This window comes from Archocentrus centrarchus, chromosome 16 (genome assembly GCF_007364275.1).
Source record: "Archocentrus centrarchus isolate MPI-CPG fArcCen1 chromosome 16, fArcCen1, whole genome shotgun sequence".
NCBI lineage: Eukaryota > Metazoa > Chordata > Actinopteri > Cichliformes > Cichlidae > Archocentrus > Archocentrus centrarchus.
In genome coordinates this window covers 15,364,497-15,383,716 of record NC_044361.1, presented here as the reverse complement: position 1 = coordinate 15,383,716, position 19,220 = coordinate 15,364,497, and the positions used below count along the sequence as shown (strand labels likewise).

The 19,220-nt window shown below is 40.0% G+C and overlaps 1 protein-coding gene across 3 annotated transcripts; it reads right to left on the bottom strand.

Moving 5' to 3' along the window:
• Nucleotides 1-513: 513 nt before the first annotated feature.
• Nucleotides 514-6,423, bottom strand: cmc1 (C-x(9)-C motif containing 1). Of its 3 annotated transcripts, none has more exons than XM_030750022.1 (4): nt 6,007-6,217; nt 5,811-5,903; nt 1,868-1,958; nt 514-1,664 (listed from the first exon to the last, which is right to left on the bottom strand). In XM_030750022.1, exons 2-4 carry the CDS (start codon nt 5,851-5,853, stop codon nt 1,544-1,546), a joined length of 255 nt encoding a protein of 84 aa, XP_030605882.1. In that variant the 5' UTR covers nt 5,854-5,903; nt 6,007-6,217; the 3' UTR covers nt 514-1,543. The 3 variants fall into 3 exon arrangements, with proteins under 3 accessions (XP_030605882.1, XP_030605881.1, XP_030605880.1); XM_030750021.1 differs by lacking the exon at nt 6,007-6,217 and adding an exon at nt 6,283-6,387 and having other exon boundaries at nt 515-1,664; nt 5,811-5,900; XM_030750020.1 differs by lacking the exon at nt 6,007-6,217 and adding an exon at nt 6,283-6,423 and having other exon boundaries at nt 516-1,664.
• Nucleotides 6,424-19,220: the final 12,797 nt, after the last annotated feature.

The following is a 19,220-nucleotide window of genomic DNA, read 5'->3' as shown; positions in this document are numbered from 1 at the left end:
TTACGTGGTTTAATAAAACTGAGCCCACTGTCAGATAAAGCAATAGTGATGTTGAAAGTATTTTTTTTTTTATGCACTAAATATCTGCAACAGGGCAAACCCCTGCTCTTCACCACAAAGTTTAAACAACTGACAGGTCTGTAAAAAAAAAAAAAAAAAAAAAGCAACTTTCTACTTCAAATTTTTTTTCTTTAATAAATCTATTATTAAATGAATATCTTGATTTTGAAATCTTGTATGGAAGCAATTAAAACTAAATTTTAGCTTCTAATAAACTCTATTGACATTTTCCTGCAGAGGTGTCCTGCAACAGTTAAAAAAAAAAAAAATTCTAATTTATAAATATAGAATTTTACACTGTCAATTAAGCCAGGCTATTGTCATGGTTAACAAGTCCTGCATGCTCATATGCTTCCAATAAAAATATTAAATTACAATTATAAAAAGATAAAACAGTTTAATTACAGCAGTATTAATGTATAAGGCAGCATTTATTTCCACCTACGCCACCATTACTACATAAGGAGTCCTACAATATACGCATCAACACACACACACACACACACACCTGTGTTTGGTTTTTAATGAGTTAAGAATGGCAATGGCTAATGGTAAATTGATTCTTAATACAGACATAATGAAAAATTTGGCATTTGGTTCAAATGATGCATTAATAGTTGCCTAATTTAGCCACTGGAGGTAAAGTTACTGAACATGTAAATGAACAGAAGCTGTAGCTGTTTTTAAAATTATATCAATTAGTTAATCTGGTTGTTCTGTTGGTTCTGCTCTCAAATACACCCAACTGTATTTAAGTGAAATTAAACTGGCACTGTGTGACACTTGAGAGCCACTGCTGAAAAAATAAAAAGCAAACTATTACCAAATACACATAATTCAAGTCTGACAGAGTTAATAACAAGCAGACTTAAACATTTATTCAGAAATATTGTTGTCATTTACAGCTAAACGTGCACTTTTACTGCTTCTTGAAGTTTATTATTTACAGTGATCACACAGGGTTTCATTATTACCTCTCACTTACATAGTGTAAAAATCTCTTTAATTTCCATGGCTTTGTTTTTTTTTTCTTTCAAATTCTGCGTAACTTATTGTACAACAACTTCTGCGGATGAATTTCCGAGCTGTGGCGCCAGCCAAAAGCAATTGAGCAGATTCTTCATCTCCACTCGTGCTGCCGCTGCAGGAGCAATAAACACGTTCAAGTGTTCAACAGGTGCAAAGCATCCCTCAGTTTACAGCTGTGCACCTTGTGTGCTGCTCTGCACTGAAACTCTTCCACGTGGCTGCTGCATCACTGGTACAATCCCATATATGTGGCATTCTGATCGTTTACAAATATCCTGATCACTCTTTGTACACCAAAATAATCTCACTCACCTTTTCCACACATAAGCATGTAAGCTTTACAAAAAGTTACAACTTGTCCACACCACCAGCATGTATCCTGCAGGACTCGATGTGGGCTCTGGGCAGAGTGTAAAGATGCACACCGTGAAAGTAAAGGCTGCTAGCTTGTTTGTTACATGCTAGTTGGAAGTTTTTGTTTCCTGTTCTTGGTTGGGATCCCCGTGCTCTCAAATTCCAGCTTCTCTCGAATGTACTCCTGTTTGCACTCTTCGAAAAACGCGGGGTCCTGGTAGCTGGTGGAACATAGAAGGTAGACCTTCATCACTCTGATGGTGACTGGAAGGTTTTGAGATTACTAAGATTTTACAGGCAGTCATTCAGCGTCTCAACACGGGTGGGAGAGAGTGGGCAAGCGTGTGTAAAAGCTACTGGTGTGATAGTGTTATAACACATAGGGAGCCACCTTTCTGTATGAGTGTTGCTGCACAATACTCACTGTCGTGTCAGACATTCCTTCAGGGCTGCGTTCTCCTCTCGACACTTAAACACCATGAAGAAACCAGATTCTTTACAGCAGTGGGTGAAGGCTGGAGGGAGGAGAGCGTAGAAGAGAGAAAGGAGAAATGAACAATAACCTCAAAACAAAATCGAGAGCCTACATTTTACCACACACACCAACAGCTATGAGCAAACCAAGATGGGTGCCATCTCCACAAGAGGGAACCTGCTCAGAGGTCACGCAGCTAAGTCTCTTATCAAACAGAAACCCATGTTTCCTTGTTCATACCGGGACTCCACTTAACCGTCCACATAGTGGTTACATCTGTGGTCGCCCTCTTCCCACATTGGTCCTGTGACAGTCATCCAACCAGTCTCAAGCACACACACGTCTGCGCCCCTGACAATTAAACGTAGGTTATGTTCCACTGATCAGTGCCCTACGAGGCTCAAATCATAAGCTCTCCATTATCACAAATGTTAAGATGTGCATTGTTAACCTTTATATGCTTAACAATTCCTGCTAATGGTCGAAAGTTTAGTAGAGATGCTTAACCTCTGTCAGTCTCCTCTGGCCCGTGTCAACCATTGGTCCCTGTGCCAGAAAACACGAAACGAAAAGCCCTCCTTCTATAAAGACGCATCAGTGACTTCATGCCCCCATTAGTGCCACTTTCCATGTTAAACGCACTGAACAAGGTGTTGACGACTGAGTCTTTACCTTGTTAGCGAGCTCCTTCTCAAGGCTTTAATTAAAACCACTGCCCCCATGTCCCCCTCAAACAGCTGACATCATAATTACCTTTATCAGCACCATCAGTATGGTTATCACACACTCTTTCATGAGGATGCGGACTAACTGCAAAACCAATTTAGAGAAGCAGAACTGTGCGACTAATCTAATCAACAAGCGCCTCATCCCTGTCCCACGGCACTAATAGAGGCTGCCTTTCTGATCGCACATGAATAGTTAGGATAAAACGCGAATCTAAAAGACTAGTTTCATGTTAAAAGAGGCCCTCCGAAAGGAAAGCGCGATGCCACCTTCGCTTCGGGGTTGTTCGTCTTTCCAATTTTAACAATGCAGAAGTGGCAGTTAGTGGAAAGCAGAAGCAAGAGGCTTGAATATTTAGGGAGAGTTGGTGCTTTAGAGGAAGATGTGGTGTAAAGCCCTCATACATAATTAGTTATGGCAGAAAATAACTGTTAGGATCTTGGGCAGGATTTAATCATTTCTAACTGACGAAATGAAGAACAACAACAACAAAAAAGTTGTTAAAATTTTGCCCCTTTCATCCATATTTAGAATTTTGTGAATTCAATTACACAATTAAGGAATTCAATTTACAGCCAATCACCTTTCTGCAAATCAGTCACTTGAAAGAAAACATAACAGTGATCAAAATATGTGCATGTGGGCTGTTCAAAACGTTAGACTCTGAAAGAGATGAGTACTGACATGAATCATCAACGCAGTAGGAAAAAAATCATATCAGGTGAAACTACAAAGGAGTTACGTACAGGTCAGTACTACATATCTGCTTGAACAACAAAGGCTACAATAAACAACTGTGGGGTGTGCAGAGGCATATATGCAGATACCAATAACACAGGAAAACATGCTTGTAGATTGTGTGTGTTTTTTTTTTTTTTCTTTTCACTGTTCTTGGTAAAACACAATCATAGACACACGCAGGAGCCCAGTGCAGACACAAACATAGAGAATAGATGATAGAGGGCGGAGGATGAAGGTGTGAAAACGAGTGGGACGAGAAACTTGTTATGTGAGGGGGGTTTCCACTACCCACACAGCCCAGCCATCGTATGTCCCATCACCTCTGTCTGCCTCCTCGTGTGAGCAGTACACCCTAGCTCATAGAAGCTGTCATCAGATTTCTAAAAACCACATAAAACCGTGACTGTCGGGCTGATGTGTTGCTGCAGTAAACGGGGCTCACAGGAGCAGCGGTGCAGCCAGAATGTGCGTGCAGATAAAGAGGCAACTGCCGTCGCGCCAATTAACCTGCTCCCCAATACGGGAAAGAAGAGGGCCTGCTTCAAAAAGGTCAGGAGGAAAAGAAATTCCAGAGGAGGAAAAGATTAAACAGACAAATTCATGAAGTGTCGCAACATGGCAACACCATTTGAAGAAAAATGCGCCTTTATAGTGTTCTAAATTGGAGAGAGCAACATTTTCACAGCTGCTAACAGCGAGTTTAGTTTGAAATTGAAATAACACGTCATAGTTTGTACTCCTATTTCCCAAAACCCCTTACAGACTCTAACAGTGTGCATATCTTTGTTATCTGACTTAACGTGAAAGGTGTGGTGCTGGCAGCACCTGACCAATCACAAACATGGACAGCAGTACTGTCCACGCTTGACTAAAAACTATAATACTAGAAAAATATGAAAATGTTAAATACATAATACAGGCTAAAAGCAATGCAGCTGCTGCAGACTAATCAGCAGTGTGACTGTCTGTCTGTGTGTGTGTGTGTGTGTGTGTGTGTGTGTGTGTGTGTGTGTGTGCGCATGCTTTTAGCACTTTGTTCAGTAAGACTGGAAAAGAGCTACTATGTTGATAAAGTTTAGCCTGTCTGAAGCCTGGAAGGAAAGCTGGCAAAAATGCCGCCTGTAAATTAACAAACATATCAGTATCACAAGGCTATCATTAAGACATCGGAGAATCTGTTGGATTATAAATTGTTATTCAGTAAAATGAATGTTTAGATCTGTATGAGATAGTTTTAGTTTTTGTGTGTTTTTTTCCAGTTGTTCTGGCTTCTTCTCACAGCGCGTTAGGTTAATCGGTGATTCTAAATTGGCCACAGGTGTGAATGTAGACTGCTGACCTGCCTGTGGTGTATTTACTGTACTTGTCCTGTGACACCTGAGATAGGCTCCAGCCCTAAATTATGTGATGGATGAACAGGGCACTAAATTAATTAGCCTGTCAATGGCATGCACTCAATCTAGTTGTGAGTTATTGTTGTGTATAATTTGTTTTACTTTTTTCTTTGACTGAACTTAATTTATTCTAGATAATGTAAAGCCTGGGTGGTTCAATTTTAAAAGATAATACAGCAAATACACTCTTTAAATTATGTTAACAAAGGCTCTTTTCACTGGGCCACTGAGCTAACACAGTGCCACCATCAGCCAGGATCAAATACGTAGGGCCTGAAAATACACTAACTAACTAACTAACTAACTAACTAATCCATCCACTGGCTACAATTATATTTGTATTTTCAACCTATGCTTTTCCCACTGTGACAATTCAAAATACTGGAGGTAAACACTGAGCTCACTTTGCTAAATGTGAAGGATAGGTAAATGTCTAGTTAGTTTTCTTAGACATTCAGTTTCAATAAGCCACTCAGTGAGCCAGCCATAACTATTATTACCTGCACCTCTGTTTTCCTGCTTTGAAATGTCAAAATGCTTACAGAGAAAGCTTGATTTTGGAGACACTGACAAGTGAACTACAGGGCAGATACAAAAATGTCTGTGCAAAAAAAATTTACCCAGCATCTCTGATTTAAACAGCCTCTGACTCGTGAGCTCATTTCAGGATGTAAACCTAAACACAGCAAACCCATTTTATCCAGCAACTTGTTTAAAGGCACTGCGTTTTAACCTCTTGATATAAATGTCCCCAGCAAAGTCATGAAACAGGACTGAAATAGCTGTAGTCCTGCCTTTCTTAAAGTAAAGACTTTTCAGCATGTGACAGCAGACACAACTCAAGTATTTTAATGATGCCTGCCTTCCACTGAGGATCATAGTTGCATGCTTGTTCACCATCATGGCTCACTAGGTGAACTGAGCCATGTTTCCTTACTGTGGCAACTCAAAACCGTTCCCTTAAGAATGGGCCCTGCTGTGTAAAGGAGATCTTTGAGCGACACTTCAGCGCAGACAGAAAGGAGTCCCACCTTCAACCTTGTCAGCGCAGAGCTCCTTGGCTTTTTCTCTCATCTTCTTGGGGATCAGCACATCCTTCTCCACGTGCCTCAGCTTGCTTTCTTCTGGCACGGCAGAGCAAAGCAAAGATGAGAATCACCAAGTAATGTTCATCATGAGCATCAAATGTAGGTAGTTAGTATTCTGATCATAGACGCGCGTACTCACATTCAGCTATAGTAAACCACGCGGATTACCGAACGCGGGATTTGGACCACTAAGGGAGAAGCTGGACACATAACTGATTTTGTTTATGAATAATTATCCAGCATTTTTCATTCAGAGCAAAGACAGTCTCTTTTAAGTGCACTTAGCTAACGCTGCTATAGCTTCTTAAGTCCACTTAACAAGGCCTACAAAGAGCGACCTGACTCGGACAGCTACCATTAACCGTATGCCGCGAGACACACGAAAAGCATTTAAGAGCACTACACTCTTTAATACCTGTATTTGTTGCCTCCATTGTGACGATTTTTTCCCAAACTGATCCAATGTGACCTCGCTTAAAAACGGACGCTCAAAACACTTCCGCTGACGCAGTGAGATGGTCCGAAAAACTACAAATCCCAGAGTCAGGCACGGGAAACATCACCTGTCCGGGTCATGTTTAATGTCAGAGACGTGGTGGTTTAGCTCCACTGTCATTTCCGTGGAGGACTGTGGAAAGGAATTTCTTATGTTTTATCACGTTAAAGAGAGAGCCCCTACTATTAAAAACGCCTCTCACACACTAATGTGATTCAGCAAAACTACAACTACTGCTAATAATAATCATATCAACTACAGACCATCTTGTGATTGCATTTTGCATTAGCTGCAGCAAGTTGCCGGATTACAGGTATTGTGTAAAAATTTAGTTAAAAGCGTCAGAAATACAAAGGAACATATGAGAGGGGCGTACATTTATATATATATATATATATATATATATATATATATATATATATATATATATATATATATATATATATATCAATCAGCAAAATGTCAAGAATGTTGCATTTACATTTCTCCTCAAAGACTGAACCCAATGGAGTCAGTTTTAATGGGCCAAAGTTCATTGGTTGATCGGGAACAAACCACCACAGAAGAAGACATGGCGCGGTTATAAGAGCACCTGCCGAAGCTCAGGTGGTGATTAAAGTAGAAAACATGTCCCCGCCCCCTTCACGCAGCAGGCTGGATGAAGATGCAATTTTTAATTACCCTTTAATTTACAACAGCATTAATAAAAACGGTCAAACGAGAAGAAAACAGAACTACATCAGTTTAGAGCATCAAAACATTTCTTTTTTTATTTATTCTATTTATTGTTCTAGCAGCTAACCATTTTATTTAAAATGGCACAAAAAGACAGTGTTTACCTTCTCCCTTTTTCCACAGCTTGAAATTTATTGGGAATAACAATCATCATCATCATAATGTAAATAATATAAATCTGCAATGCTCCATATAGTGGGAAAATGGTTGTTTGTTGATTCCAAACAGACATTTAGGTAGTTTATGTTTGTAAAACTAACTGGCAAAACATAGTGGACACCATACACAATGTAAGGTGGGTGGTCTTCACCATAAACTGAATATAAAACTTGCACACATCCACTGTGTCATTACCCCATTGCCAGTGTCATTTTCAACACAGACAAAGCAAACACCCTATAAATGTTCTCTGTAAACAAAGGTGGGCAGAGTAAATAATGCAGACAAAACAACATATTTCTTTATGTAATGTGTTGATTTAACTGTAACTGTATTGTGATTTGTCTGTGTATGTTCTCTCATGTGCATTCTCTGGAGCTTGAAAACGGTGACTGGACTTCTCTAAGTTTCTTGAAGACATTTCACCTCTCATCCAAGAGGCTTCTTCAGTTCTAAAACCAAATGGTGGAGAGTGGCAGGTATTTAAACCCCAGTGGGGCTTGTCCCCTGGAGGTGGTCATTGACCCACTGTTGTTCATGTCCATAATCACATACACCAAGGTGTGAAAAAAGACCTGGGTCATTACAATGAGTGGTTTCGGTTGAAACTGTGCCACCGTGCTGCCGCATAACCATAAACATTAAATCTTCAATGTTCATAAAGCCATATACAGTCATGGTAAAAAGACAGTACACCCTCTTTCAATTCTAAGGTATTACATATTAGGAAAATATATATATATAAAAAAATCTCGTTCTTAGCAGGTTTTCAAATTAGGTAAATACAACACATGGCATATTACACTTTCATTATTTATTGAACAGAAACTTTGGCCAAAATCCAAAAGTATTTGTGAAAACCTAAGCAGTGCATTACTGCCTCTGTGGATTTAAGATGGTATGTAACAGCCAGTTGCTGCTGTATTAACTGATCATCGGCAAATGTGAGCACCTCTTTAAAAGCAGAGATTTTGGCAGTTTGCCAGTGTGGAGCACTCAGGCGAGTGTTAACACAATGCCACAGAAGAAAGACAACAGTAATGATTTTAGAGAAGCAACTGTTGCTGTTCATCAATAAGGGGTTATAAGTATGACTTGTTTGGAAGGGTTGCCAGGAGAAAGTCTCTTTTTTTTCTAATTCTCTCAAGCTTAGGTTTACAAAGTTGCATCTGAACAAACCACAACAATGTCCTTTGGATACCAAAGTGGAGCTCTCTGGCCAGAACACACAGCACCACATCTGGTGCCTCATACCAGCTGTCAAGCATGGTGGTGGAGGGGTGATGATTTGGACTTCTTTTGCAGCCACAGGAGCTGGGCACCTTGCAGTCACTGAGTCGACCACAAACTCCTCTGTATATCAAAGTGTTCTAGAGTCAAATATGAGGTCACCTGTCTGACTGTTAAAGCTTTGTTCAAATTACATCATGCAACAGGACCACAATCTTAAGCACAGCAGCAAATCTAGAACAAAATGGCTGAAAAAGAAAAGAATCAAGATGTTGCAATGAACCAAAGTCCACATGTCAACCTGATGGAGATGCTGTGGGAGGACCTTAAGAGAGCTGTGCATAAACAAATGCCTGCAAACCTCAATGAGCTGAAGCAACGTTGTAAAGAAGAGTGGATCAAAATTCCCCCACAGCGAAGTGAGAGACTGATAAAGTCATACAGAAAAATAATACTTCAAGTTTTTGCTACAAAGGTGGATCTACAAGAATTTCAATCATGGAGTGTACTTAGTTTTTACACTGATTCTGCATTTTGGCTTAGCTTTTGTTGAATAAATTATGTCCTGATATGTAAAACCTTAGAAATTTAGAAGCCTGCACTTTCTTCTTACCCAGACTTTATCCTGATGTCTTCTCGTTTGTGCGTCTAATCTCCATTTTGGAGACACATAAACAAAAAACTCTGACTTTAAACTTTTTGACCAAAAGCATTTTAACAGGCAACGCAAATTAAGGGATAAAATAAGTGATGGCTGAATTTCATGTAGCTGCTTAAGTTTTAATTTCACTGCAATGACACCTGTACTTCCCTTTGTTGGCAGTCCAACATCTCAACTATGAAAAAGATGTATTAAATTTTAATAAATGATTATGAAATAAATGTAGAAACCTCTTCAGCTAAATGTCTTAGTTTATCTGATGATAGACTATCATGTAAAGTAGGTTAACAAGCAAAAGCTGAACTGTAATCTATGTTGCCTCAAAGGTAGTTACACTGTGTTAGTTTTGTAAGTTTTAATTAACAGTGCTTTAATAGAAAATTTCTGTGTTTTTATCCTCAAACAGCTGGCGTTGCTACACATTCTTAATGCAAACAGAAATACTCTTTTTTCTTTATTTGTAGCATATGGCAATTGTGAAACAAAATCATAGCAAAATTACTGAAAAACTACTCCTGAAAGTCAACATCCAACCACAATGTATCTGTACGTGAACCACAGACTGCATGTTGTGCACAGCAAGCATGACCACAGTCAGCTGTGTGGCGGATCGGCTGTCTGGATCCCATGCAAAGAAGGCCCACCTGTTCAATCAAAGAGACAGGTACCCACTCACAGACACATGCACACCTTGAAGAAAAAGACAGTCTTCACACTTACAGACTACTATAAGAAACAGGTGTGAGCTACCCACCTCCACATCCAAACCACACACAGATACACACCCAGTGCACCTTTATACAACTCACACTCACCCACACACCGCCACCACCAGAGGCGATATAGTGAATCTCTAGCCTGTCTGCCTGTAGTTCTCACGGCTCTCTGACCTTACAGCTGCCACTTTCCTCTGTGGAGGAAAACACTCTTTTCATCTACAAATCAAAGACCAGAAAGCACAAATCTATGATTTACACGAGCAAAAAAAAAAAAAGAAAAAAAAAAAAGGCATCCCTTTAACAAAAAGAGACCACAGGCCATCGCCACCTGTAGGCACATGTACATGCTTTTTTTTTTTTTGCCCCAGACTTACATAAACAGATGGATACACACATCTCCAAGTCCAGACAGCACACTCTTCTGTTTCCACCCCTTCTGACACCAGGTGGGCATCTGCAGATTTTAATATCAGCAGATCTCTCCAAAATGCAACATTCGCCAAATTTCCACAGCAGGGCCAAATGGGCCTCATACGAATGATTGCACAGCCACTGAAGCAAATATGATAAAAATGATATTTTAATATCGCTTGAATACTTGACAAAAACAAGAGCTTTATCTGGTATGTGTCGTCCTGAAAAACTGTTTTGAAAAAAAAAATTTTTAAGTAAGTCTGCAGTATATAAATATTTGATATTGATGAATACTCAAATTTCTGGCACAGTGAATGGTTACTTTCTGGCAAAAGTCTTTTTTTTTTTATTATAAATCGGATTTCTCCACAAAAACCTGCTTTTCACTGTAGGAAAATATAAAATAATGTGTTTCTTTTTCATGTCTATACAGGGTGTGGCTATTAAATAATGATACTAATGCTTGCTGTACTTCAACAAGCCCAGACTCAAATAATTAAAAGTCAGATCACATGTAGTTTATATTTTTTAATATTTCAGCTTGAATATTTTCCCCCTGGCTCCATATTTTGTTTTTAATGTTACAAATGGTGGTTTGGCTGCACTCACAATTTAATTCAAGGAAAGCAAAAAGACAACATTTGGACAGGTGCTTAACTGTAATTTTTCTTGAAGGTTGTAAGACAAAAAAAAAACAAAACAAAAAAAGTGGTATTGTGCCAAAAATATCCAGGTACAAATTCACTTTTTAAATTTACTTTGTGAAACAGTCATTACTTCCCCTTTTTATCAGTGTGTGTGTGTGTGTGTGTGTGTGTGTTTATGACCCCACTTACCGCAGGACATTGTCAAACTTGGTTACGGAAACCACATTATGATGTACTCTTTATAAACAGGTTATATCCTGGAATATTAACTTTAAGAGAACTCCCAACAGCATGGGGAATATCTGTTGCTCCAGTCCCTCATTAACAACCTTGCTATGGACACACATGTATTTGTTCTGTTATGTCAGAGATGACAACAAATCTTTGATGTGCATTAATGCTCATGGAAATTCTATTTGGGGAATTTCAAAAATATGATAGAAAACACTGAAATTAAATTCCAATCAGGTCCAGTTATAGAGGGCAGTGTTCACTACACCAGGTAGCATGCTGACTGATATGGCAGGAGCACGGGCTCCCAACACTGATCCAATATTATCCAAACAGCAGGGCCCCATGAACCTGGCAGAAGGAGGTTAGCAAAGTTAAACCCTCTTACGACATGCCTCACTGCTCAGGGCCAACCACCAGCTCCTCCAACTGTCCACTGACGGCCACAAAACAAGGCCCCTGTCAGAGAATGTTAAAGGGTCACCGACATTAACACCTCTTTCACTTGTGACACTTCAGAAAAATAATTACTGATACATGTTTTATATGTTTTTATTTGTGAAGAGAATCCATTTAACTCAATGATATAAACAGAGGAATGTAACTGTCAACAAATAATTTAATTTCACTGCAACAGCAATCAGGAATGATTATACATTTATACAAGGGAAAATATAAACAATAGAAATATAAACATTTCTCACGTAACTTAAACTGTTACAGTAATTTTTATACTGTACTTACACTGTGTGATTTCCTAAAGTCTGCTCTTCTCTGCGGTGCAGAGCCGCAGCGAGGAGGAGGAGGCGTGTTCTCATTTCCTCCGTCTGCTCTGCTGCGTCCATCTCCACTTCTTGGACTTCCAAGACATTGCTCAGCCGGCAGATGGGGTGTGGAGATGAGATTTTAGAGAGTGTTTAAGCCCAAGCCGCGGGGAGCCTCTTCAGGGTCGATGGAGAGCGCATAATCCAACGGCTCGGGTGAGGGGATTACAAACCTACAGGCAGACCTCTGCTGTTGAGTCCTGCTGTGGGGCACCTTCCACAGGTCACCCCTGTGACATTTGGCTGCAGCAATTATTGTCAGTGTCAACCAAATATCATTATATTAGGATGACTCCCTCCTGGATAGCTTCACCTTTCCTTACTGCTGGTTATTGCTGCTGATATATCACACTGTATATATTTTTCTGCAGAAACCCAGACTGAGGATCAGACTGATTGATTGACTCATGTAAACTTTGTAGTGTCCCATTTTTTTCATACCTTTTATCCAGACTAGATGTATGAAACAGAAAAAAAAAAAAGTAGGAAAATCGCCTGGACAACAGTTTAATCCATCTCAGGCCTACAGGTATGGAGAATTACTGGCACATTGCGTGGAAATGAATTACTAGATAACTAACACGATCAAATTTACATGAAATAAAATAAGAAATAACATTTTAAAAATATCTTCTCCACCTCCCCAACATAACAGTATGCAATATTTAAGTAGTCCAGAAAAGCTTTTTATTTTACCTTGGCTCTGGTTGTGTTGGCACCACCTGAGCAATGTCAGGATGCATTTCCTCTCAAGCAAGTGAAGGGGTCTGCCACTGTGCCACAATCTGCACCCGCTTCTCAGGCAGGCTAAACCCTTTGACACCACAGTTTTTAATTAAAATTACATTAGGAGTAATCAGCCAGAAGACTTGGGGATGGAGGTCAGAGGGATTGAGGGAGGGGCAGGTGAGCAGAGGAAGGGCTACGGATGGATAGGTGGTAAAAGAACCAGCGATCTCTGCTGCCAGGTCAGCAAAGGTGTTGCTGTTGTCCCGTCTGCTTCAACTCTCTTAATCTAATACACACTTTAAACAACAGAGGTGACAACTGAATGAAAAAAGAAATGAAATGCCTCTCAGTCCTTGTTTTGCATAACAGTGCTGCAATGAGCACAAGAAAACATTTGATAGCAGATACTTCAGTCCCATCCAGTGAAAATTTGTAAACTGAAGTTGTTGAAAGTTTCTTTTTCTTTTTTTTTTTTTCTTTTCCATTACAGGAGACACAGCTGGCTTTTTCACTGCATCTGTAAAAGGGGAAGACCGAATGTTAATATGGCTTCCAGGAGTGGGCTGAAGAGAGAAGGGTACAAAGACCCCATTCGTTCTTGCTTGAGGACCTCTCACCAAGGTAATTATAAGCTTTATGAAAGTACACAGCAAAAAATAGAAGAAACTCACCAAAAGAATGGATAGACAGGAAAAGAAAATTACTTTTCCCCTCTGCCTTCGCTTTATGCCCCTTTTAACAAGAGACGGCAATGGATGAAGGAGGCCTTCTTCAGGAGGCATCCTGTGGCTTTTTGCGGTAAGGCAAAGAGGAACGAGGGAAAGCCCTTCTCTTGTTTCTTCCATTCATTAAGGCAGCACACCTTTGACCATTCTACAATGACCAAAGTTTTCCCTCATCTCACGGTCCATCTTGATTAAAAAAAAGATGAAGAGGACAGACACAAGGACGAGGAGGAGAGCAGAAAAAGCAAACCACACTATTTGAATAGGAGTTTGGTATAGAATCCACTAGCACTAAACAACACCAAAGAGAACATCTTGTCTTTTGATGAAGTTTTTTTTTTTTCTCCATCTCCCTTTCCTTTCTCTGTCCTTTTTTTCCCCTCGAATATGATCCTCTCTGGGCTTCTGCACCCACACTGCCTACACTGCGCTGAGTGTCTGAATGCAGTTAATTATCTAAAAGGAAAAGTTTGTACCTGTTGAAAAGCTATCCTTGGCTGCTCGGCTTGTTAATGCCAACAAAAAGCAGCCATAACGGATGGTCAGAGGACACCACATGCTGCGGAGAGCCTTTCAGACATGTCCCTAATAAGAATGCAGTGGTGAGAGCTCCTCTGAATGCACGCAGGGGAGAGAAAGATAGGCAAGAAGGAGAAAAGAAAAGAAATGGGGATAAAAAAAACATCTTTTACCTCTCCATCTATAATTACTCCAAATGAAGAATAGGCTGAAGAAATGGCCAGGGAGACTTTCCATTATGACAGAAAAAACCCATCAAGTAGAGAAGGCAAAGCAAAAGATCGATAGTTTTTTAATGGAGAGAAGAAAGAGAAGTTTTTGTAACATCTCAGAAGTAAGCATGTATGTGTGCCAGCGTGTGTACGTGCGTGCGAGGAAGTGTGTTTATGTGTATGCTCGAGAGGGGAAAAAAAAAAAAAAATCCCATTTGTGACTTCTAAATGCACAAAAGCACTGTCTGGACTCTAAAAAGAGAACCATTATGTCATCAGTCCTGTCGTTAATATTCCTACAGATCCAGTCTTAATCTTTATATGCGTGGACTGAAAACTTACAGAAATGAATACTTGATGGAGAGTCGTCAACATCAGAGAGAGATGTTGCCCATCGGGCTGATGTCTGCCTTTGATCCGCTGACCTGGGAGGAAGTATCATCTTGTGCTGTAAATGGCCTCTAAATGCTTTCACACTTTCACAGGGAGAGTCAGTGTGTGGTGAAACTTGGGCCGCGGTATTCATCTTGTCATCGGGACCTTCGCACCTTAAATTAATACACAAATACACATAGCAGTTACAAAACACAGGGGGCATGGTGTTGCACAAAGCAGAAGTATGTAGAAATAAGATTAAGACAGGGGTGAGATGAGTGGTCTATTTTGGTTATTTTATTTGTCTATGATCCTCTGTGAGAGGGCGACTAGCACTGACGGTTTGAGAGCAATTGACGGTGCTTTTATAGGATCAGAAGGTGTGTGTAAGTCTATAATAAATTACGCTAAAATTGCCGAAAAACACACCTTGCAAAAGGATGATGCAAATTAGGAACCTATCTAAAAGCAGTATGTTTATTCAATATAGACGCGTTGATTCCACACCGTGTGTGTGTGTGTGTGTGTGTGTGTGTGTGTGTGTGTGTGTGTGTGTGTGCATTAGGAGGGGACAAGAGTGGGGGTATACAAGCACACAGGCCTCACACGGGGTAGGTGCTAAAATATACAGCGAGAAAAACTCAGAAATTGTGACAGCTGAACAGCAGAGAGGAAAGAGGAGGGTAGACAAAACCAATCCAGTTTTACTTTCAGTACTGACACACAAAATATTTTCATGGGGAAACAAATATACGCATCCAGATAAAGAAAATGATTTGTGAAAAGTTCTCTGCTGATTTTTATTGCACTCTATATTTTTCATCATCAAGTCCTTTGCAATTTCACCTATAATCACAGCAAAAATATAAGCATGTGGCAAAATATGCACAGCATGCGTTTGTCTTTCATGGTGCTGTACAAACTTTCAGACATCACCAACATTTCCCTCCTGAAGATTTTCCTCCAAAATGCAGCTGAAGTAAGCACGATTGCACGCGCGCACGCACACACACACACACACAACACACACACAACACACACACACACACACACACACAACACACACACACACACACACACACACTCCCTTACCGACACGCAGCACAGGGAGCAAGGAGGCATCCTCTCAATTATCAACCTCTCCTTGCCACTCTCGACACCTCATGTTTCTCTGTTAATGACTGGATTAAAGCACTGATTAAGATGCACTTAGCCCATAAACAGCAGTTCCCATTCACAAATCATCAAAAAGCCAATTAAAGCGAGCCCAAACCTCAATTAAGTCTGACAAAGGCCAGACAATATCAGGGGGTATTGTAGTTGGACAGGGGCTACAGACGTGTGTCACTTCATGTTCTGCTGTAACTAAAGACTTGGTTCAGAACATAACTGTATCATGTGATCCTGGCCTTATAATACTTTTATTCAGTTGAGAAAAGCAATGCTTTTTTCCACCCTTATGTGTACAGAGAAGACTTAAAAAAATAGAAGTAAGAATACATTGTACAAATATTCCCTTTTGTAAACATGTGAACATATTCCATGAATTTGAATGCTACAGTTTTATTAAACTGTATGTCAATTTAAAGAATAATTTAAATAGATTTGTTATTAAAGTGCTTGTGTGTAGTGCAGTGATTCTTTACTGTGTGGTAAGGTCTGCAACGACGGGTTTTAGTGACATTTCAAATTTCAAATTTGGATTTGTCGAGAATTAAAAAAACAAACAAAAAAAAAAACAGGGTAAAGAGGGCTCAAGGTAAATGCAAAAGATCCAGAAATTACCCCAATCTAATTATGTCTGTTTACCTTCTTAGTTTTGATCCTTTGTGGTGGTAAACAAGGAATTCTAAGTCACACATGCAGTTTTCTTCCTAGCTGTTGCCAATTCAGAGGTTCATTTCTACTTCCAAACTTCTAAACAAAGCCGATTAATTAACTCTCAGGATTATACCTCTGAACCATAAAGAGCTCACAAATTACCTTGGGGGAAGTGATTACAACCATGGAAAACAATAAATCAATCAATGAATCTAATGAAGCCTGCGTGCCGTCGCTGGCATTTCGCCCTTACTCTCAGTCATCTGTGGAATAACAATGGGAAAGACGGGGATCATAGTTAAATTGTTAATCATAATGTGATACCGCAGTCAGCAGATTCCCCATATGAGAAAAACACGCTCCGGGTCCTATCTGTCTGCGATGAGAGGGGACATAATGCAGAAAATATTCTTTCCACCTCACTGGAGAGAGGGACACTCTAAACAATACAGAGATTTCTTTTTATTTACTCATTTTTTTACTGATATAATATTGAGAAATATGTAGATCTCAATGTGCAGTCTGTGTACAGATCAAGTTTAACGAGCGCATTTATACATAACAGTTTTTGAGGCACGAGCAGTTGATCATTAAACCCATCCTTTTGCTACAGTGCTGCATCGCTGTCTTAATGACACAGATGAGAGGTCTGCTACCTTTAAGTGGCTAGCCTGCAAATCGTGAGTTCAGCAGCACTACAGCAGGAAGTGTAGTTATCGTTTTAATATGTGTGATTAAGACTTAGTCATTCTAGCCACTTTCCCACAAAAGTGAAACAAAGAGTGCATTAGAAGTCATCAGCGTTTCTCATCTGATTCTCCACCTTTTTGCTACACCTTTTTGCAACATGCTAAAAGCTTCTTTAGGATTGTATTAATATCACTTTTTTTATCACTTTAAATGCATCACCCTCTCTGAGTTTAGTTTTATGAAGGCAACACCTCTTGACTGTGACCCAGGACCAAATGTGGTTGTCTTTTGGGGCTGCTGACACTGGCAGATTGGTGGGCAGAAATTCTTAACAGTACAGATTGGGTGATAATAATGGCGTGCTCTAAGCAGGCCTTAATTACTGTTGGCCTGCGACTTCAAGAACTTCCCATCAGATAGGTGATTTTGGAAGTCATGGGTTTTGGATGAGAAAAGCTTCTGGGAAGATGAAGTGTGTGTGTGAAGTTGTGAATAGGGTGGACTGGCAAGGGCAGACACTCGGAGCTCTCCTATTCCCTGCTATAGTAGATGCCAGCAATAAAAGACAAGAAATAACAGGTATCTAACTTTGGTTTGGACACGTTTCACAGAATAGACTAGGTTGGCACTACATGTTCACATAGACATGTCCTTTGTTGATAGACAGCATAAAAGCTTTAATAGTATCACCATGAAGGTGTTATAACGGTTGCTCCTCACAGTGAAGGTGATAGATTACAACATGGTTCGTGAGGTTCATCTGCTTCTAGAAACCAAAAGTAAAAGAATGTCCACTCAGATATTAAGGTTTGTCTGCGCTACTTTACCATGCTGGTGACTTGCCCTGTTTCCTCAGTTAAAAAAAAAAAAACTTCCCAATGAGACTAATTGGTAAATAAAGGTTAAATAAACAGGACTTTATCCACCTCCTGTATTTGTAAAGAGATATTCAGAGAGATAACCTCCCAGTATAAAGTCATGCAAACGGGATCTCATTACCAAATGCAAATGAGAAACCACCAAATCTTCACAGAGAGGCAGAAGTGTATCTCCATGGGATAGCTGGAACATGATAGTTCCCCCAACTGCCCCCACGCTGAGCACCAAATGTGATGGTCCGCTCCTGCTGCTGCTCTTAACAGGATATAGGACCAAACCATAAATGTAAGCATAGGGGAGACAAGAGGAAATGGGTAGCTAGACGCCCATTTAAACCCTTCTATCCTTACTGGTGACTATTAGTATTAGAGATGACAATACTCGATAGTTACATCAGCTCTCTGTATCTGTCATCATTGTGCTCAACATAACTCTGTCTGCATCATCTACTGTTCAGATGTATAAATATATTTTGTTACAGCTGTATTTACATATGTATGTAGAAGTTTACTTTGACAAGAAAAAAACTTAATGCAGTACTAACACCCCACCCCCTCAACCCCCATATGTAAATTACATCACATAAGTGGAGACCATATTTCTGATTTTGTGTATGACCTGGGAAAGCAGCTGATCAGCAACGGAGGACAGAAAGCTGAGATTACATTCAATTAAAGTGATAATTAATTAGATTTCTAGGTCTGTGAAGTGCCGAGAGGGCATTTCCCAGAAAGTGAGAAATACAAACCCTCCGAGCCAATCAGAGCTTTCGTCTGAAACTGAGTCTGTTGTGACATCATAAGCCGTGGTGGGCAGAGTTCCTGGCATGGCCTCAGACCAACAGACCTTCTGCTGCCAGCAGGGTAGCAGTGGCCTAGGGCAAGGCAGCAATGGCCAGGTCACCAGCTTTTTTTTTCCTCCCGCCTGCACGAGCGCTGCAGGGAGGGGTGACCAGCAGAATGGCAAGATGTCAGAAACAGCCCTTTAGACGTGTCAAAAAGGAGGCACAGCTAGGGGAAGCTGTTCACTGAGCGTGACAGAGAGAGAGAGAAGTGAGGCTATTCCACAGATGATCTGTCCAGTGACACATAACAACCAAAACAGTTGTACGGTGCACTAAAATGACTTTGTTAACTATGTTTTTGTGATGCGATAAGCTTGAAAGTGGACAAATGTAAAGATTCACTCCAAATGTGATTAAAAATACATAAATGATCTACTCTGAATATGAATATTTTGTATCAGCATTTTACCTCTATTTCAAGTATTTCAAATCTCACTTTAGGT